The following is a 22170-nucleotide window of genomic DNA, read 5'->3' on the forward strand; positions in this document are numbered from 1 at the left end:
ACAGGGTTTCTCCATAGCTTTTGGTTCCTGTCCTGGAACTAGCTCTTGTAGACCAGGCTGGCCTCGAACTCACAGAGATCTGCCTGCCTCTGCCTTCTGAGTGCTGGGAGTGTGCCACCACTGCCCTGCTTCTGGTGATCTTTGATATATATTGATAAATATTTATTTCCATAGAGTTCTGATGATTGAAACTGACATAGAAGCTTGCTTTTCAAAAATTGAAGCTAAAAGTGTGAATTTCTAATACTTTTTTACAGTAAAATCTCAAATTTTAGATATCTGTTACAGTAGATACCACCAAGTGTTTTATTTTAATTCTCAGTGAATTAGACAGAAAAATTAAACTCACCAATATAATGTATCCATATAAGACAACAACATGATGAAGGAGGAAATGTGTTCTCATGGCCAGAAAGCTGAATTTTGTCTCTCTTTTTATATTTGGTTTGGCTTCAGATAAGGAATGAGGCCAACAGTATGATGCATACTTGATAATTGGCTTTTGCAGAGGGATCCTAATTGGTAGCATGTTCTAAGTTTTAGAAACGACTCAAAAATGGTGCATCACCAACGTGTATTCCAGCACAGGTGAGAGTTGGGAACCAGGAGAACACTCCACAGCCTGTATGTGGGCAGCTCAACATTGGAGAGAGTCCCATCCTAGTGCAACTGGAAGTTCGATCTCAGGTTTTATCGCAGCTTGGCTAGTCTGAGAATAGCTCCCAGGTGCTTTATTACTTACTCCTGCAGGGAGGGGCTGAGTGAATCTGGTCGGTTTCTGGGGTTTCCTGAAGCTATTTTGAGTTGTTTAAGAAGATTCCCTGCAGGATAGAATGTTTCAGTCTTAGAGGAAACTGATACACACTGATACCACAACAAAACAAGGGGGGGGGGGATATGAATGCTGGATGGAATTTGGGAAGTAGGGGAAGGTCAGTAATTCATAACCATCCTCAACTACATAGGGAAGTCAGAGCCTAGGCTACATGAAATTTTGTCTCAATCAGAATAGAAACAGAAAACAAGAATTCAAGGCTACGTTATAAGAGCTTGTCTCAAAAAACAAGAGGTCTTCACCAGATCTGTAAGGGTTGACATGACTTTTGCTACTACATATTTTAATCTACCAACATCTCAAATGGCTTGCAACATTGCTGAAAGTGTTAATAACCAGTGGCACCACCATAGCACCAGACCAGGAATTCCAGTTTCATTGCCATTATATTCCTTGTTTCTAAGAGATTTTTCAGTGATTCTTACCATCCACTTGTCTTTGGAGGAGACAATGAGTTGATGTGCAGAAAGCTCATTCAGTTTCTTTGGAGAAAACATTAAGTTAGCATAAACTCACATTCACAGTCTGCAGTGCTCCACGTGGCCGGGCCATTTGAGGCTTATTTTTAATGAGTTCTGCTTCGCCACCAGCGGCAGCAGTGGGAGGAGGTGATCCCAGTGCCTGCAGCTTTCAAGAGTCTGTTCGTTCCTTACTAAAAGGGAATAGGAGGAATGTGCTCATTTATTTTGAAGAGCAAAACTCAGTTCTGTACAAACTGGGCCAATTATAATCATCCTCATCTGTTCTTGGCTTTCTTCCATTTTCAACTTGGATGGAAACGGAAATGACCAATGACATCATAAGATCACGGTGGCCCTGCTTTCCAAAGGCCTTACACATATCCAAAACAAAACCATCTTGGCGTTGCCTGGCTAATGAAAAAGACCTATTATCAATAAACCTCAGTTCTTTTGAAACAGTGATACAACTATTGTGTCCACCTGTCTTTGAGAAGGTGTTAATTCTTTTTACTCTGTCTCCTTTCTTACCATCCTCTCTCTCGGGATACTGAATGAATCATTGTCCTCCTAAATTTTCCAAGTTTCTCATCCTAAGAATATTGCTCCTGACGGTATTAATTTGAGTCTGTAGGGAGCTCTTTGAAAAACCAATGTCCCCATTATCCCTTTTAAGACTCCCATAGGCTGAAGCATTAGGGAAAACCGGTGCTTAAAAAAAGATCAAAGAGCTAGCAAGTGGTTAGGATGACTGAAAGACTCACATCTTCTGCGTCTCAGCTGATGGCCGTTTGACCTTATCATATGGGATGCTGGGGTAAGTAGCTCAGCTAACTTCTACACAGTGAAAGGCATATGTAGAAATAGAAGATGCAGTGCCTGGTGCTCACATCACAACTAGAGATGCACCATATACTTAGAAATGTGTATATCCATTGCACATTGTGTACCTCACAATGGTAGTCTTGTGAAACTTTCCAGTCGACCCACTGAGCCTCCACCTCCGACCACATGTTCTGTAAAGGCCTTTCAAAGCTCCTACACACTTTAAAGTGTATTTTGGTGAGATATGTTGTCCTTCTTCCTGGAATGTCTTTATGGTCTTTACGACTAGTACCACCGGAGTGGATAACCTTTACAAGATTCTACACCCCACATGGGATAATCCTGTATCATCTCATTCATTAATTCTTCATCATTTATCTCAGCCTGGATTAGAGCAGGCACTCCATCGGTATTTGTTGGATCATTGAAAACCACGAAGTGAGAGGCTGGGTTGTCCCATGCTTTCATACAGGAGGAAGTGTTAAAGCTTGGGTGGAAGAACTTGCCTCCCCCCAGTGTGAAGCAGTTGAAATTTCACTGAAATATCAAGCCATCAATTATGCTAAAAAAAAGTCCATGACATATGTGAAAATAATACATGTTTCAAAAACATCAGCCAAGTATAACATAGTCATTTCAATGCTAGCCAATAACAGTTGATACTTTCTTGATGTTAGACATTATTCTAGGTCCTTCACAGCTTAATCTCACTAAATTGTGTGGGGGGAGGAACCTCTGGGGTAGATAGTATTGACTGTCCCTGTTTCAGAGCTGAGGGAAAAGGCATAGCAGGGTTGAGGCACCTATGAGCAATAAGGGGCTAAGGTAAGGCTTGAACTCAGAGGGCCTGAGTTCAAGGATCAGGATGTGTTCATACTTGTCTGCTGTACCCCCTTTTATATTAATATTAATCCTTCATATTTAACCATAAGCCTAGATGTACTACACTTGGTGAAAATATCAAATCAACAGAAATGGGATGGAAATGGTTCCTTATATCAAAACCCATATCAAAACCCCTCTGTGATTTAAATGCCGATCCATTTCTGGGGCTCATTTAGAAATTCTTAGTTCAGGATAAGGAGAATGGAGACACTCTGGAGATTTCTATTGAGCTGTGGTGTCTAGGTGACGATGCTTTCAGAAGAGAGGACCTAGTCCATCCATTTGCTGTCTTCCAGGGCTTCTATAAGCGGACACCAGACTACCTTCAGATTAGAGAGTGGAAGAGGATGGGCTGCTTCCCCGTCCCCATGGTCCACTCCACCTTCCTGATTGACCTCAGGAAAGAGGCCTCCACCAAGCTGGCTTTCTACCCCCCACACCAGGACTACACCTGGACCTTTGACGACATCATCGTTTTTGCCTTCTCCAGCAGGCAAGCAGGTACAGTTTGTACATGGCTGTAGGCTACCTTAGAAACACTACAAAAGACATGTTTCTGTTTTGTGTCCTGCGAATATTGAAAAATGCCTCTTTCCCAATCTCAAGTCTGTGAGAAGCAATGAATTATTTGTAGTAACCAAGCCAGAGTCCTTAAGCACCAAAGATCAAGAGCCAGGGCTGGTTCTGCACAGGTGGTGCATGCCTTTAATCCTAGCACTGGGGAGGCAGAGGTAGGCGGATCTTTGTGAGTTCAAGGCCAGCCTGGTCTACAAGAGCTAGTTCCAGAACAGGCTCCAAAAATCTATAGTGAAACCCTGTCTCAGAAAAAAAAAAAAAAAGAAGAAGAAAAAGAGAAAAAGAAAAAAAAGACTCTCCCTTTTGGGAAGGATCTGAGTTGATGGGGAGATGGTGATAATGAGTCTTGAAAACTCTAGAGCTGATGGGATTGCTATTGCTAATTACAAGAATCCTATTACTAAACTGGAACCTAGAAAAAGTCTCCAAGCTTCACAAATGGAACTATTTCTTCTCAGAAATAATCTGCGTGCTGTAGTGGCTCCGTCGCTCAGTTCTTAGCAGCCCAGACTCCTCCTCACCATCCTTTCATAATTCAGGAGGCAGTGCCCTTAACTGTAGGATCCAGCCTCAGCACCAGGGATGCTCCATACATTAAGGCAGGAACTAGACTATGGGCCTCTGCCCCATCAGAGTGCAGTCCAGAAGCTGAACCCAGCACTTCCATGCATGTCCCCTTTGCCGGAACTAAGCAAGAGGTCGCTTCTTAACTGGGAGGGGGGCTCAGAATGTCATCCTTATTCTGTGTGGTCATAAACCCCAGCTCGCTCTCACTCTTGGGAACAGATGGTGGAGGTAGCCAGCAGTCCCAGCCTCCATCTCTGTGGAAGGCAATGCAAAGCCACACTTAAGTACCTGCTGAGTTACCAAGGCCACTGGATTGTTAGCTTCTTGAAAAAGCCAAGTCAATAATACGGAAAGGTGTTTTTTTTTCTTTCTCTTTTCCCCCCTTTTTTTCCTTCCTCCCATCCCCTTGGGGAAGACTGAGTCACAACAAGAGTTCAGGAAGGTTCACCGCTTTGCCAAGGCAAAGCTCTCCTAAGTCCCTCAGGCCTTCCTGACAGCAGCCAGGGCCTGTAAGAATGTGTCATTTAGCCTCTAACAAAACAAGTTTAGAAACCAAGGAGAAGGTGAATAAACTCATGGTGGTGACATAAATTATGGTGAAAAGATTTTGCAAAGCCCCTCGGCATCTGGAGAGATTGCTGGAAGATGAGGTTGCTAACACAGACCCAAGCTGCAGTGCACACACGTCATGGGTGCCCCACTCGCTGGGGTCTCTGAAAAGCAGGAGAATATTGTAGAAATTATAAGGCTGGTTTTCCTGTTTGGTAGAAGAATTTAGATTGCTTGGTCAGATGTAGTCATTCAGGGAGCCTTATGTGAAGGAAAGGGCACTCATCTGTCTGGAAGTTTGTACGAATGTTCTTGTGTCAATGTTAGCAGGAGCTGCTTCTTGATGAATGATTTACTCCAACTTCTCCAGGGCCAGAAGCAGAGGCAGAGTTTTTACTATTCCAGCAAGTTCTGCCAAGCCTTTGCTTCAGAATATGAAGCAAAGATGTTCCAAGAAATGAGTTGTTGTGATTATGGTGATGGCCGGTGCCTAACAAATTATTGTTGCAACCTGGGGATTAAATGATGGTATATCCATTTTAAACTCACACCCAGGTGTTAGGCCTTGATGCAGACAATACTGGAACTTTTCATGTTTGCTGTTTGTATGGCCTAATCGCCAGAACTTTATGCATTCTTTGTCAGGCTTCCCAGAGATCTTTGTGGAATATTACAAGCAGATATGGATGCCCAAAACTGTTGGCAGATTAACTAAGGAAAACAAGAGGTGGGAAAGGAGAGAAGTCCTACAATTATGTCTGGCACTGTGTCTGTAATTGTTGGGGAGTTCAGATCCTTAGCTGTGGAAACATAACTAAGTTTTTGACACCTATGAGCGCTGAGGGCCAGATCGGTGGTACTGATGCAAACAGGGCAAGAGAGAATTACTGAAGGCTACTGCTTAGTAGCTGTGCAATCTAAGGTCATGTTTCACTGATGTTTTCAGAAGTATGACAGAAACTATAACTATGCCACATCTCAAGGTTCTTCATTTCTTCATTTGAGTCCAAAGAAAAAACACTTCTCTCTCTCTTGACAGAGTCGTGGTGAAAAATAGCTGGTATTATTTTGTTTCCACTGTTCCGAAATTCTCTGGATGTGTGTTATCCATCAGAACATAATTTTAAAAATGTACCAGAAGAAGCAAATTGTCTCTCTGAACCAGGCAGGACCATGAGGGTTATAGACAAGTCTCTGTGGCAATGATGAGGCCAGGGGCAAGAATTGAGCTCCCACGTAGCTAGGGATCAGACTTGCGTATGGTGGGCACAGAGGTCCTGTGCAGGCAGCTTCCAAGTACCCCACTGTGAGCCAAATAAGTAATGTGGGCGGAGGGCAGGCCCATCTACCTCTGGGACATCAGTGGCAGTCAGAAGTGCATTCCGGTGTAGGGACTGTGGTCCCAAAGATTAATGCCCTTTAGACTAAGCTGTAAGCTCCAGTAGGGAGAAAAAAGTTGGAACTGGCTCTTGGAGACAAAGATTTGGTACTAAGGACTTACTGGGTGGCCCTGGACCAATCAAAGCCCGAGTATAATATTTCATCACAGGGAAAGAGATTATTTATCAGTCTTCACTATTCGGTATATGTGAGCTGTCAGGAAAGCATTCGGTGTCTTCATAAGCAAAACAAAGCACTTTCCTTAGAATGCTCTCCTCTCCTTCCCACAGGTTCACCAGAAACTTTACTACAATATACTCTCAGAAGCTTTCTCTAATTATCAGCATATCTCCTTTTTTTATCATATTATCCATGAGTTGAGAGAGTTCAGTGGCCTATGGTTTATTAAGATAAGTACTCCCAGTGTGCCACTCCTGAAGATGGGCTCAGAAGCCCAGCATGCTTTGTTTCTAAGTAGCCTGCACCTGTTTTCTTCTCATTTTCTCTATTTCTTTTAGCCCCTTTTCCCCCAAATCAACTCTCCATTATAAAAGATGATAAATTAGCTCACTTCCCTTTGGCCTTCCATGTGGAAACACATTCTTCCTTATACCCTGTCCTCTCCATGTAATTTAATATGCTGAGTGTTGTGTTGGGTAAATGATTTAGTAGTTCGGAACATGTGATGCTCTGCAGAGGACCTGGGTTCAGGTCCCAGCACCCACATGATGATTCACAACTGCATGTACCTCCAGTTCCAGGGCATCAATGCTATCCTCTGGCCTCTTTGGGTACCACACACACACATGGGGCACACCAACATACATATAGGCACTTACAAGTACGCATAAGTAAAAATGAACAAATCTTCCCAAAAGATGCTGCAGGTTTTTATTATAATCACATGATCCTAAAACACCAAGATCCCTACAAAGTTTTCCTTTGTCAAACTTAGTAATTCTCTCTTTCTCTCTCTCCCCCTCTGTGTGGAGGGATATGACAAAGAGAAAGAGAAAGAGAGAGAGAGAGAGTCATCACTAAAACAACTGAAAACTCATTTTCTCAAACTCTTAGAGTATTCATAATTATCAGCTGTCCCCTTGTGCATGTTATAAGATTCCAAGATATCTGTCTTGAAATCTTCTGATACACTCTAATCTCAGAGCCGTCGCAGCCATCAACCGGGGACTGAGTTTGCTTCTGTCCTGCACCACCTCTCTTGTGTCTTGAGTGTTTCTTGTGCATGGTGATCTTTCTCCTTCTCCTTCCTACTCACCTCCTCTTTTTCCTCTTTCTCCATCATCTAGTAACTTCCTGAAAAAGTGTGGTAGAAGGTAAATATTTTATTTACCTTGCATTTCATGTCTGAAAATGTCTTTCTTGTACCTGCTTGCCTGGTGGATAGTTTGGCTAGGTATCATATCCTGTTTGTATGGAAGCCTTGAGACATTAAAAGGAAAAATGGGGTTTATTTAACTAAAATAGAGAGGCAACCTAAACATTAAATCTTTTTTTTTCCCTATTTTTTTAGTTCATTACAACTTTTTAAAAAGTCACATTCTGGTTTGTAGTTTCCAGAGACATTCATGTGAACAACTAACACAGCTAGTGAGTTCAACTGAAGAAAGACAGGGCCTAGTGAGACCAACCAGAATGGGGAAAGGTGGAGGACAAAGGCCCTTTTCTCTCCTTGTCATTCTCTGTTAATCACATAAGACAGCCTCACCTGGCTTGATGTAGCTGACTTCTGGAAATTTCATCTGCCCCAAATGAAAATGTCACAATGTGGATAATTTCCTCAGGAAAGCACTGATGATTGTGGCAATTAGCACACCATAGGCTTGAGGACATGGTCCCAAGCTTGGCAGGTTTGTCCTTGTAACTAAATCAGCTGTGAGACCGTCTTGAGTCCCCATTCCTGATTGAACAGAGGTGCCTTCTAGCTTCCCCAGTTCACTGGTGGGGCTATGAATACTAGAATTGAATGGAAGAAAACTATGGCATTGCTGGCTCTGCCATACTGGAGCTTCTTAATAGGATTTGATAGGAAGGGTTATTTTTGTCCCATTATGGACTTATTTTTGAGAATTTTGTTCATTGGTCACTCCAAATCCATGCCAGCACAAGGAAAAAAAATAAAACAAAGAAGAATCATGGGGAATTATAAATTTCCTTTGTATCTTAACTGTGTTTGTGCGGTTGGATTTAGCTTTAATAATCTGTCAGCCTTACAGGGTCTTCCTGTGTGTTTTATGTCAAATATGGATTTCATTCCTCATCTTCTTATTATTTCCTGTAGGCAGATTATGCTGTTCTGTTCTGCTCTCTGGAATGAGAATTCCTCCTTCTTGTCTGATTGCTTCATGCTTTTATAGCATTCATTTCAGGCCACAAATGTGCTCGTCCTTCAGAAAGAAAAACCAATTTCCTCTGGACCGAAGGATGGTCCAGGGTTTATTAAGAGCCCCCAATTCTGCATTTCCAATTTTTAATAAAAGAATATTGTGAAGCTCTCTAGTCAGTTCCCCCCAAACAAGCCATTTGCTCAGTTTCAGTGTTGAACTCAATGTCAGCCACAGTCCGGTCTCCTCTCCTAGTAAACAGTGTGGGTTTTGATTCGTTGACTCTGCTCTTTCATATCCTCAGGCATCCAGATGTACCTCTGCAACAAAGAGCATTATGGCTACCTGCCCATCCCTCTGAAGCCCCATCAGACACTGCAGGAAGACATCGAGAACCTCATCCACGTGCAGATAGAAGCAATGAGTGAGTGACTCAGGATGCAGGACAATAATTTTAATATTCTCTTTGCTACTTTCTAATTATAAGATTATGGGAAAGATACTTCTTTCAGGTCTAGGGCAAAGTCATGTATGTATGTGTGTATATATGTATGTCTGTGTGTGTACACTAACACAAGAACAGCAATTATAACTTCAACTTAGCAATAGCTTATGTTGGAACATATACTCTCTCAATAATCATCACAACAACTCCATGAAGAAGAACTATTTTCCCCAAAATAAAGTTGAAGAAATTCAAGTGTAGATGGTTCTATGAGTCTACTGATTGCAGACTGAAATTTGAACCAAACTTGGGATCTCCAAATCCCATGTCCTTAAGCTCTGTGTTGTCATTGTCCCTGAGTCTAGCATAATTTCAGAATCGGTATGTTTGGTCATCAGTAGCTAACTTACAAGGTAACTGATCCATCAGTCGTGGAGGGAGTGCTGCAGTGGCTCCCCAACAGGAATCCCTTCTGTGATTGTCACAGCGGAGGTGGGAAGGAGACACAGTGAGAAGAGAGCTGGAAAATGGCCAGGAGCCCAAGCAGAAACCTCTAATGATTTAGAAGTCATTGGCCTGTTCTGTAAGGAAGGGAATTTTGAAGGAATTTGAGCTAAGAGATGTCAGGTTGAAAATCGGATTTCGGGAGGTCACTCTAGTGAAACTGGATGAACAAACGGATCACAAACCAACAATGAGGGCTGGTCTACACCAGAACTGAAAAGAAAATTTGGGACATTCATGGAAAATTAGGCAGAGGATAATTAGAATGTGAACTAAAGTATTGCTTCCAGAAATGGAAAAGAATTTTTAAAATCTAGTAATAGACATCAGGTCACAGATGTGAGAAGATGCAGCCAAGTGTTGGCCACAGATAAATGAGCAACATTAGGTATGTATAGGAAAATCTCCAATGTCTAGATGATTTTAGGAATTCTAAATGGACTAAGGCTTTTAGAACAAAAGAGAAATGTTAAGGAAAAGCCCACAACTTTGCTTTGTATACCCACTGAGCTGTCTGTGAATACCTGCTTCCCATTCTCTTCACCTCTAAACTACCTTTGAGCGTGTTAGTCTCAGGACATAGAGTACTGCTCACTGCCTCGTTACTGGCTGGTGACTGAGAGGAGGGCCAGGAGAATTAATGGCAGAATGAGGATTGACTCACTGACAGCATTTCTTGGACCAACCCTTAGGAATCCTTTTCAAGACCCTTCCCTCCGTGTGTGTACAGTGTGTGTGTCCATGGATGTATGCACGGACATGGATATAAATGTGTACACGTGGAGGGAGAGGACCAAAGTCCATCCTCTGTCAGCCTCCACCTTATTTTTGAGACAGTCTTTTCATTGAACCCAGAGTTCACTGATGGGCTGAGCTGCCTGACGAGTGAGTGACTCAGGGAATCTGCCTGTCTTGGCAGTTCTCTTTTCCCCCAGCCCCCAGCACTGTGATTATAAGAATGAACTATCATGCCTGACTTTACCTGGGTTCTGAGATCTGAACCCAGGTCTTCATGCTTACATGCAAGTCACTTCCTACTGAACCATCTCCCATCTCCCCAGTGCCACTTTTGTGAGTTTCTTCACTGTGTGTTGTTTCTGACTCTTTTCACATGTCCCAGGCTCTAGGAGACAAACTTGGTATCTTGTTGCCTTGTATCTCAGACATGCATTGGGAGCAGATAAATGTTTCCTGAGTGTATGGCCAGACATTTGAATAAATAAATAAGTGAAGGAAAACTGTATTGATAAGAGCATTGACCCTGGAGCCAGAAAAAACATCTTGAACCCAGGCTCTGACACTTACAAAAAGAGAATCACTTTAGTTTTGAGTTTTTTGCTTTGTTTTCATTTTATAAAGTGACAATAACAATTTTGCAGGATTGAGAGTAATCAGCTAATTAAAATAATGAAGTATGATAGTTACATATATATACACATATAATCAGCTTCACAAAATAAGTGTGACAACTATATTTATATATATGTAAATATTTATAATCAGTTTCACAAAATAATGAAGGTGACAAATTATGACTCAATTTAGCAATTATTATGTCTCCATTTAACACTTCACGAAAGTACCAACCCTTATTATTGCTATTTCATGGCTGACGGTCTTGACTCCCAAGTAGATGTCAGCTCACGGAGTGACCAAGCAGACTTGTGCTCTCTTGTGTTCCTCCACAGGCCTGAGCATGAGGAAAGTTCTCGTACGCATGATCAATAAAGATCTTAATGATTACACCTTCCAAATACGCACAATCCCTTTTCTAGCCAGGTGGACTCCACATGACAAGAGCCTGGGTGTCCCACCCTTCACTATGCTTTCCTTGCACATGGCCACGCACACGCTAAGGGATGCATTCATGGCATTTTGTTTAATCCTTGCATTTCCTGTATCTGGTTTTAACTTTGTTAAGAGTTCACATCCTGAACATTACAACATGGGGCATAATTGAAATTTTAAATCAATTGGAAACCCACAGGCACCTCAGGAAGTCTAAAAATAAACTTATAGGGTATCCATTCCAACCTATCTTTTACTCTTAATGCCTTATTCCACTTAAAGATGAAAGCTTGATAGTTATAATGCAAAACTGTGCATGGAAGGCCAATGTAGGAAGGATAAAATACTGGTAATGATGAAATCATAACAGTAAAATCTCTGAATAGAGGTGAATGAGAAATTAAACCATACAGGATATTCACAAGGCAATAGAAATTATTACTACTGGAAAATAATGAAGCTGGCTGTGGTGGTGCACACCTTTAATCACAGAACTTGGGAGGCAGAGGCAGGCAGATCTCTGTGAGTTTGAGGCCAGCCTGATCTACAGAGTGAGTTCCAGGACAGCCAGAGCTGTTGTGCAGAGAAACCCTGCCTCAAAGAAAAAAGAGAGAGAGAAAGAAAGAAGGGAGGAAGGAACGAAGGAAGGAAGGGAGGAAGGGAGAAAGGAAGGAAGGGAGGAAAAGGAAAAATGATTGACTCATTAGAACATGTAATCTTTAATGAATAGATGGGGATACATACCTGTGATAAGAGTCAAGCCACAAAGGTACTAGAAAGTCAAAACATTTTATAGCTAACCCTCAGTTTTCAGAGGATCACAGTTTAATTGGGGAGACAGGACTAATATTTAAAAGACACCAATAGTATAGCATGCTGTGAACACAACAGATGCAAAGGCAATAGGAATTTAGAACAGAGAGAAGTTCCCATCACCTGTGTGGTCATGTGCAGCCCTGGTGCCTCTTCAGCAGGTCCTGGATAGAAGTGGGTAGCTCAAACAAGAGGACTGATATGACAGAACACTACAGGGTAAGGGAAGAAACTGAGCAGACAAGGAATTTCCATGCTGGAAGATAGAGGGCTAAAATATTAGGAGTAAATAGGTTGGAGTGGCTTAAGTAGATAGTCCAGAAAAAGTAGAATAGCCATCCTAAAGTACAAATGAAGGCTTTAGGGAAAAAATGTCAGGCTGTAAATATTCACTCAACACATGCATAGTACACAATTTCACATAATAACAAAATACAGCAATGAACAAATCAAGCAAAAACCTTGCCATCAAAGACACAGGTAATATGTCAAGGAAAGAGTTGCATCAATCTTTGGGGGAAAGATTTCAAGCAGAAAGAACAATACATATAAAGAGAGGAGAAATCCTGGGAGAGTTCCAGGGCCAGATGCCAACATGGTAGGGAATGAGGAGCTGGGCAGAGGGAGGTGAAGTAGTGGATGGATGCAGAACACACTGCCCATGGCAAGGAATTTGGATTTTATCCCAAGAGCAATGTGAGCCCATTGGGTGGTGTAATGTGATTTATGTGTTTAGAAAGATCACTTAAGCTGTGGTGTGGGTATTAGAGTGTACGGGATTAATACATTTGTCCTGCTGAGAGATGTTAGTGGTTGAGACTTGAGCTGTAGCAGAGAGGTAATGAGAAGCAGACAGGTTTAATGTACATGCTAATGGCAGAGCCCATTGTACTCACAGAGGCTTGGAGGCGGTTTGTAAAGCAACGAGGGACTTAGGAACGATGACTCCAATGTTTTGGTCCATACAACTTACTGAGTTAAAAAAGTCTTCACTTCATTGTATATGCCTGAAGTATTATTGCATATCAGAGTAGAGAGACCAGGAGATAAGTGGATACGTGAATCTCTGGATTCAAGGAAGAGAATCCATCGAGAGAGACATTTGAGAATCATTAGCACCACAAGGATATTTGAAGCCAAGGAACAGTGTGACCTCATGTAGAAAAACAAAGGAGGACAGATTCCCAGAGCAGACTGGCAGCCAGAAAGCTGGGAATTAATAAGGAGGTATGTTTTGAGAAAGAGCCAAAGGCTGTTGGGAGACCCAGTGAAATGAGGATGAAGCAGTGACCCTCAGTGATGTCAGACTAGAACACCGTCCCAGATGCTCATGTCTGGAATCCCAACACTTGGGAGGCTAAGGCAGCAGACTCACAAGTTTCGGGCCAGCCTGAGCTACATAGCAAGTTCCAGACTATCCTGGGCTACAGAGTGAGAGCCTGGAAAGAAAGGAGAGGAGGAAGGGAAAGAGAGCTCTGCCACCAGTTTTCATAAGAAGCACGTTGATGCAATGTCAGGGACACAAACTGGTTGGAATTGGTGAAGAGAAGACAAGGACGAGATGAGAGAAAGGATCTGGACAGGGTGTGGAATGAAGAAATGAACGGTACTGAGGGGACCGCAGAACGGTTGTCCCTGCCCTGGTGTCAAGCACGGGGCTCAGTCCTCCACACTGTGGTGCTGGGACAGGTCTGTTCCCTGACCCTCCTCTAACAAAGCACTCTTTCTTCTGCTTTCCAGTTGACCGTCCTCCAATGGAACCTTCCCAGTTTGTGTCAGCTGTCCCTAAGTATCCAGACAAGATGGGATTTGATGAGGTAGGAAAGTCTCTCTCTCTGTCTGTTTCTCTCCGTGTGTGTGTGTGTGTGTGTGTGTGCGCGCGCGCGCGCGCGAACATGCACACGTGTGTTCATGTTGAACAAGAAGACCAAACATGTCTGAGACAAAGCCGGCATGTTTGGCAACTGGGAAGGCCCTGAGGACTTGGTCTGTTGTCATTCTCTTTTCTGGTCTTCACAAAGGAGGACTGGAGAAAACTGAATCAAAAAGAATTATTTAGCCACGAATGTGAATTTGCTATGTATTTTACCGAACTTCTTATTGCGGTTCAAGGATAAGGTAAATATATTTTATGTTCTGAAGACATTAACTTTATTCTGCCATAGGTGAGTGGATGGAAAACTATTCCAGAACACTCTATGTTTTGTTTTCTTTCTGCTTTTCTTCCATGGAAAAAGTTGGAGGGCAGAATCAAAGGACAAATGAAGAGAGAAGCGTGTTCTAAAATTCTGTCTCCCGGTAGGCAGGAACTTTCGATAGTTTCCTAGGGCCACGTCTACCATGCCATTGTAAGGATGTAAACAACAAAGCAGAAGTGGGCGGGTAGCTCAATGGTAGGGCACTTTCTCAGGATGAATGAAGCCCTGGGTTCAATTCCTGGCACCACAAATGAAAGGGGGAGGGGAAAGAAAAGAGGGAGAAAGAGAGGAGGGTAGGGAAATGAGGAGAGAGAAGGAGGGTGGTGAGGGAAGGGAAAGGGGAGGATGGAAAAGAGGGATGGAGGGAGGCAGAAGAGGAGGGAGGGAGAGGGGAGAAACAGAGGGAGGGAGGAAGGGAAGAAGGAAGGAAGGAAGGAAGGAAGGAAGGAAGGAAGGAAGGAAGGAAGGAAGGAAGGGAGGGGAGCAGACTACACAGAGGCGTTGTTTTTGGCAGCGTGTAAACAGACGGTCGGCAGGGGCAGAATTGTGAGTCTGTGTCGCGGAGCCCTTCCTGGCCCCTTATGTGGTTGCTGGTCAGTACTGAGTTCTGTGGTCTGGAGCTGTGACATTCCAGGAGGCCACAAACTGAGACAGAATTCTTCCAGAGGCTTTGGATTTAAATCCAAGCATTGTGCTTTGAACTTGGTACATTTTAACAGGAGCAAAAGGCCTTATCACATTGAAACATTAACATCTGTGTCCCAAAACACATCCATCCCAAAGAGCTAAAGAAGCAGGAATTGGGCTTTCCTCTACAAAACTGACTTGAAGCTAGACTTCCAAGTTGAAATGGGTACTTCATGAATATCAAATAGTGATTGTGCAATTTCCACAGAAGGCAGAAAGAGGAGAGATGAATTTAAACGTGGCAAAGTATAAATAGACCTTATTGAGTCTAATTCTATTTACTAAAAATAGTAAATAGTAAATAGTTTTCAAAACTGACCAGTGCTACAAGGGTGAGCTGACCAGTACCACAGGGGTGGGTGGGCCCTACCTGGGTGTGGTGGGATGTAGTGTGTGGCCTCTCCCTGGGGTGGGCTGCCCCCCCCCACACACACACACTTCCTGTGACTGAGTGCAGCTCTCATCCCATGGGGCTCTGGACTCTTCTCATCCCCTAGGAGAGGGCGCTCAAGTGTCTTTCAGGATCTCCTTTTTCCTCCCAGAGTCCTATTTCTGTGAGGACCAAATCACAGCCAATGAAACAAAACCAGGACCATCTGGCTCCGCCTTGGGCAGCCTTAGGCCAGCCCTAGAAGGTGAGGCAGGCAGGGACTGCACTTTCCACAGCCAGGGATAATCATTTCTCTGTCTGCAGCAGACATGAGCTGTGGAAAAGGGGTGTCAGCTGCCTTTTCGGTCCTCCCATGCTGTGACCTGGTTGCTGGTGTCTGGCTACATTTGGCACTCAGATCTTTGCTCTGTTTACTGAGTATGAGCGAGCTGTCTGTGTTTTTCCTTCGTGGCTACTCACTTCCCTGCCCCTGCCCTGGCAGGGCTCAGGACAGGACTATTATTTACTAAAAACTTCCTAGATGGGAGGCCTCTAGTTTGCAGGGGACTTTTTGGTATGCTTCTCCGTTTATTTTGGTTTATTTTGTTTTGTATTGCTTTGTCTCCTCGGGTGACCCCAGGTGGCTCTGTGGTTGCGCAGGGGATATGCCGTTTCCTTCCTATGTCTATAAAACCTGGGAATGGCACACGGCCCTTGACAGGATTCTAAACAGGAGAAAACGAAGCATGAAAGAACCCAGAGCTTTAAGCTATAAAATCCCAAGTTTACCGCACACAGCAATCATGGCCAATTTTTTTTTGTTTTATTAATAAATTATCCAGTTAGGTAAACCCTGAAATTAAATCCTGCTGCCATGTGCCTGCCGAGCCCCCATCACACAGAGATGTTGCTAAAGGATTCGGTTGCTCCCATGAATCTGTGTATGAACAGACATGAGACTATTTTGCAAGGGAAAACTGAAAGCTTAGTTAGTATAACCTCTGATCCTCCTGAAACATATATTTAAAATTGTATTCAGGATGATCATGGAGCCAAAACTCAATACAGTAATAATCTGAGTCCCAATCTGATTATATGATGAAGTCAACTTTATTATAAAACAGATACAAACAAGTTTTCAAATGTACAGGGCTTAAGGGGTGGGTTTGTTCAAACCCCTCCTTTTCTAGATATCAGAGCAAATAACCCAGAGGCATTAAATGTCTTCCCCAGGGTCACCCAGAGGGTTTGAATGTCCTCTGCCATGTCCCCTGCTTAATCAGGAGGAAATGAGTGTCAACTCCCCTATTCCTGTAGGTTTCTCCTTCGCTGTGACATAAATTCCCGCTGGCAGCTACCATCTCCCAATTTCGAATCATTTAATATTCCAAATCAGTTCATTATAGCTTGTAGTAAGAGGCCCTTATTCAAATGTTAACTTATAGACCGGTAAGATAATTGTGCGGACGAAAGTCCTTGCTGCCAAACTAGAAGACGTGAGTATGATCCTTGGGACCCATGTGGAAAGGGAGAACCAACTCCTGTAGATTACCCTCTGACCTCCACACAGCCACGCATTTACACCATCCCCACTATATAAGTACATAAGCCACTGTCAGTGTTAGCTCACCTGCAGCAGTGTTCACGGGGCTTCCGTGGCCTTAGTGGTATCTATGTATTAATACTGCTGTCAATCAGACATTGACAGGCCAAGGGGAGGGGTGCAGGGGCACTCAGCCCCCACTCACAAACTCAACCTGCACATCCTTCCTTTTGCACAGCCAGCAGGTGTCCTCTGCAGAGCACCATACAAATATCACACCCAAAGCTGTGTTTTACACTAGTCTCTTGTCTGTCAAGGGTAACCCCCAAGGGAATGGCCTCATTTTCTTCACTTTCTTTTTCCTCTTAGCTCTGGAGAGCTGAAGAATTCAGGGTGGGAGGGGGGCAAGCTTCTGAAAATGAGATCTTGGAAGTTTGAGGATTAAAAGCACTATATGGAGACTCAGATTTTTCTTTAGTTTTTGAAAGACGTAAGGCTTACCTTACCTAGGATGTGGATTGTGATGATACCAAGCACATACTCATGGGGTAGAGCCACAGTGATCCCAGTTCCTGATGAGGAAACTGAGGCATAGGGGCAACAGGCCTAGGACAAAGAGCAAGTGATGGTATTAAAAACACAAGTATACAGATGCGTTTGCTCACTTGGTTTGATTTAGCCATTTGGTAAACCACTTCTTCCCCATCAGTGCTGTATGCATATGGTTTAATTCACCTTTGGCCTTTGGGTAGTAATTTTTTAAACTTTACTTTCTCAAGAGTAGGGAGAATAGCGGGGAAACCGCAGGCTAGGCCACTGCTGATGGCTGCATTTAGAAATCAACTCCATTTTGATAACTAGCATTGTGAGCCTGGTAAGGAAACACAGTGTTGTGCCATAGCTTTTTCCCATTCCTCATCCTGCAAACCCCTCTGGCCCTGACAGTAGTTTGCTCAGCTTTTCAATTAACCTGAAATAAACCTTGATCCACTTGTTTCTCCTTCCCCCTTTGCTTCCCACATCAGATCTTCATGATCAACCTCAAACGCAGGAAGGACAGGCGGGACAGGATGCTGCGCACACTCTACGAACAGGAGATTGAGGTCAAGATCGTGGAGGCCGTGGATGGGAAGTGAGTCTTCTACTTGTCCCCTTGCAGATGTGGTTGGAGTAGGGTGCAAAGCATCCTGGAGGGAGGATCCTCTAAGGCTGTGGGCCACAGAAAACAGACGCTTGAGAAGGATGCCCATAGGAGCCAGGATGTTCATTTCAGCCTGTGTCGTGGGTCTAGGACCCACTGCCCTGCCAGTGACCTCTGATCCTCACACCACTGGATGGGAGTTCCCTGTCTCTGGTCATTGGGTTGTGGTGGTTGTGGTGGTTGTGGTGGTTTCCAGTTTCCTCTCACGTAGAAGAAGGAATGTATTTGGAATTCTGTTCTGGTCTGAAGAAAACAAACAAACCAAGTAGATAAAGGTCTATGTGTCCCATTGTGTGAGACACCTAGATTCCTCCGGGTCTGACCACAGTGCCTTTTTTCCTGGGGATGTGACAGGAAAGTCACACATACACAGAACTGACTATAACCCAGGCTGCCTTGAACTCACTGTTCTCCTACCCCAGCCTCCAGAGTGCTGGGGTTTACAGGTGTGTGCCGGGTTTATCTCCTATATTTAAGCCTTCAATCCACGCTGAGCTGTTTTATATATGGTGTGAGGCAGGGATTCCCTTCTTGTTCACATGTGGTCATCTGAGTTTCCCTGTACCACTTCTTTAGAAACTGCACTTTACCCTCTGAATCCTTAGAGTCTTTGTCAAAAGTGAGCTGGTCAAGCTAGCCTGGGTCTGAAAAAGCATGGGATAAAACCGGACTTACATAGCAGACAATGAGGACTACTGAGAACTCAAGAACAATGGCAATGGGTTTTTGATCCTACTGCACATACTGGCTTTGGGGGAGCCTAGGCAGTTTGGATGCTCAACTTACTAAACCTGGATGGAGGTGGGCGGTCCTTGGACTTCTCACAGGTCAGGGATCCCTGATTGCTCTTCAAGCTGATGAGGGAGAGGGACTTGATCGGGGGAGGATGAGGGAAATGGGAGGCGGTGGCGGGGAGGAGGCAGAAATCCTTAATAAATAAATAAATTTTAAAAAAAAAAGTGAGCTGGTCATAAATGTAAGAGGCCTCTTAATTTCATTAAATTTATCTATAGATCTATCCTTATGCTGGTTCCACGTTGACTTCATGACTGTAGCTTTGTGTGTAAGGAAGTGCAAGTCCTGAACCTTTGCTATTGTTTCGCAAGGCTGTTTTACCTATCATAGGTGCCTGGTGTTCTGTGAGTGTTAATTGCTTTACACACACACCACACCACACACACACACACACACACACACACACGCACGCACGCACGCACACACACACGCTTGCGCTCCAACTCAGTTGAAGAGTGCCAGGAATCGTAACAAGTTGCTTCACTTACTAGATCTACATCAATTCTTTGAACGAGGTTTTGTTGCTTTCAGTTTGTAAGTCATTTACATTGTTAAATTTGTCCCTTGGCATTTGTTGATGGCATGGTAATAAAATTATTTCCTTAATTTAATTTTTAAATATTTATTTCCAAATGTATACAAACACTATTGATGTTGTATCCTTATCATGGACTCTGCAACCATATTTATCAACTCGAATTCCAATTGCTCTGGTTTTCCTGTAGGCAAGACCTTGTCATTTACAATTGGAGAAAGTGTGTGTTTGTTCTTCTTTTCTGATCTGGATAGCACTCATTTCCTTTCTGTGCCTTATGGCCCTGGTAATAATATTCAAAGAAATGCTGAGAACTGACATTTTTGTCATATGTCAGGAGATCATATTCCTGATCTCAGGGAGAAAGCATTTAGTTTTTCTCTGTTGAGTACTGTATTAGAGGTGTGGCTTCAGAGAGGTGATGATGTATATCTTCTGCTATCGTTTTCTTGTAATTTCTTAACATGGCTGTCAGATGCATCGTCCATTGAAGTGATCACATAGCTTCCTGTCTATCAGCATGGAATGCTGATTTGCCACATCTTCACACCACACTTGTATCCTGGACATGCACACAGTCCCTCACTTCTGTTGCTAGATTCTACTTACTGGTATTTTCTTGAAGATTCTACATCTATCTTAATAGGAATATTGACCTGTCATTTTCTAGTTTTGCTTCAAATAATACTGGCTTCATAGGATCATTTGGGATTGGTTCCCTCCTGCTCTATTTGTTTTGAAAAGGTTGTTAAGAGTTCATATTAATTCTTCCTTAAACATCTGGCTTTAGGCTTTTCTTTGTGGAAATTTCAGATTACTAATTTGCCTTTTTTCCTTGTTTTAGACCTAATCAAAATTTCTTATTTTTAAGTAATTTCAGTAGTTTCACCTTTGTACATATATGCCCATTTAATCTAGCTTTTTAAAATTTTGGCTAACAAACATTTATAATATAACCCTTTTACTTCTATAAGGTCAGTAGAATACCTGCTCTTTCATTCTTGAATTTAGTAATTTAATAGTAAATGAGACTACTTGCTTTGTTTATTTATGGGTCTAGGTAAAAGATTGCCAGTTTTTACTGATCTTGTCAAATAAGCAGGCGTGTGTGCATGTGTGTGTGTGTGTGCGTATTCTGCATGGTTTTCCTTTCTATATTTATTTATTCTACTGTAGGCTGTACTATTCTCTATTTTCTATTTAATGTGAGTTTAATTTGCTTTTCTTTTGCTAGTTTTCAAAAATGGTTGGTTAGGTCACATGTATTTCTCTTTAATTAGATTGTTACAGCTATAAACTTCTTAAGTTGCGATATCCTGAATTTTCTCTCATTTCAAAATATTTCCTAGTTTCCCTCTTGATTTCTTTTTTAGCCATAGATTATGTAGAAGTGTGTTGATTTCATGGGTTTGTGAAGTTCTCAACTTCCATTGTTACTGATCATTCGACTGTGTCATTTTAATATACAGAGGTTTGATTTATGGTCTCTGTGGTCGTTGTGCTTTAACACATGGCTTTCTTAGAGAATGCTCCAGGGACGCTTGAACACAGGCATGTCTTTCTGTCATTGAATGGAGTATTCTGCAGATGTCTGTTAGGTCTAATTGGCTTGCAATGTTAGTCAAGTGTTATTTATATGTAAGTCCTATGTCGTCTTTAGAAAATATTCTCTCTGCAGATCTGTGTTTTCTGATATTAATATAGCCCCTCATCTCTCTTACGGCTGCTGTTCTTATTGTGTATCATTTTCCATCCTTTTACGTTCAACCTATTTGTGTTTGGAATTTACATCCCGTCTCTTGTGGACAGCATATAATTAGATTATTTACAATTCCTTGTTGTTGATTGCCATGTCTAATACATTTGCCATCACTACCCTTTTCTCTGGCTTCTGAAGGCTTAAAACAGGAAGTGGGGGCTTTGGGACTTTTTTTCTGGGAAAAGTTACAGCTTTGAGTATAGTTTTGTCTCCCAGATTCTCAGAGATACAATAAAGATTTTTTAAAACCGTATTATAAGCATCTTAGCCCTCAGCTTTTCCTCTGAACTGTTTTGGGTAGCCTCTCCTTAGACCTAACTGGTAATGCTGCCCAGATGACGCTGATGTTAAAGCGAGTTTGGACAAATGCCTGCAGAGAGGACCATTCACAGAGACCGTGCCCACAGTACAGTCAAATAAAGACAGGCTCCGAGAATGGGGCTTCTGGAGACGCCTGGTTTGAGTAGGGGTGGTGTCCTAGGGACAGGTCCTGGGGAGACCCCTCCACCCTGTCACTTCAGGGACTATTTCACCCCAGGTTTCACGGCTACTCATGGTTTTCAAGGATGCTGTAGGACTGGGGAGAAAGGGGTTCAATTAAGGTAAAGATAAAACCCACACAACCAACTGTGCTTAAAGAGATTCTGCTGTTTGCCTTAACACATACTATGTGGATTATTGTAGGACCTTAGTTAGTTTCCAGAGTTTTAGAAAACTGATGGCGGCCATTCTCACCAGTGCCTCATTCCTTTTATAGAGAGACCGGTACCCCACCATTTGGAAAATTTATCTGCGTTGTTTTTATATTGGACCTTGTTTTAGTTTTAGGTCCAAAGGAATGCCACATGAGCATGGTTTCTCTTCTCATTACTTTTGGCTCTCGGCCCTTCTGGGATGTAATGGGCCTATAAATTGATTCTCCTTCATTAGGAGAGTATTTTTTCAAAACAAAACAAAACATGTTGTGTACTGGGAGGGATGCATGCATGTAGAAGAGGCCATTTTACCATCATCATACTCAGGATGCTACTGTGGCAAACCAGCCCTGTGGGCACCAAGAGAATTACAGGAAACTTTCTCCATGTATACAGAGGCTCAGAGGAAACATGCAGTCT

General features: G+C 42.8%; 1 protein-coding gene across 2 annotated transcripts in view; it reads left to right on the top strand.

The window, feature by feature from the left end:
• Positions 1-22170, top strand: part of Colgalt2 (collagen beta(1-O)galactosyltransferase 2) — a 97787-nt gene that overhangs the window by 67967 nt on the left and 7650 nt on the right. For both annotated transcript variants that reach the window (XM_026787635.1, XM_005363861.3), the window contains exons 5-8: positions 3300-3504; positions 8722-8841; positions 13708-13784; positions 17791-17897. In XM_026787635.1, coding sequence (XP_026643436.1) covers positions 3300-3504; positions 8722-8841; positions 13708-13784; positions 17791-17897 — 509 coding nt within the window. The remainder of the gene's footprint in view (positions 1-3299; positions 3505-8721; positions 8842-13707; positions 13785-17790; positions 17898-22170) is intronic.

Source organism: Microtus ochrogaster, assembly GCF_000317375.1.
Source record: "Microtus ochrogaster isolate Prairie Vole_2 chromosome 6 unlocalized genomic scaffold, MicOch1.0 chr6_random_2, whole genome shotgun sequence".
In the NCBI taxonomy this organism is placed as follows: domain Eukaryota; kingdom Metazoa; phylum Chordata; class Mammalia; order Rodentia; family Cricetidae; genus Microtus; species Microtus ochrogaster.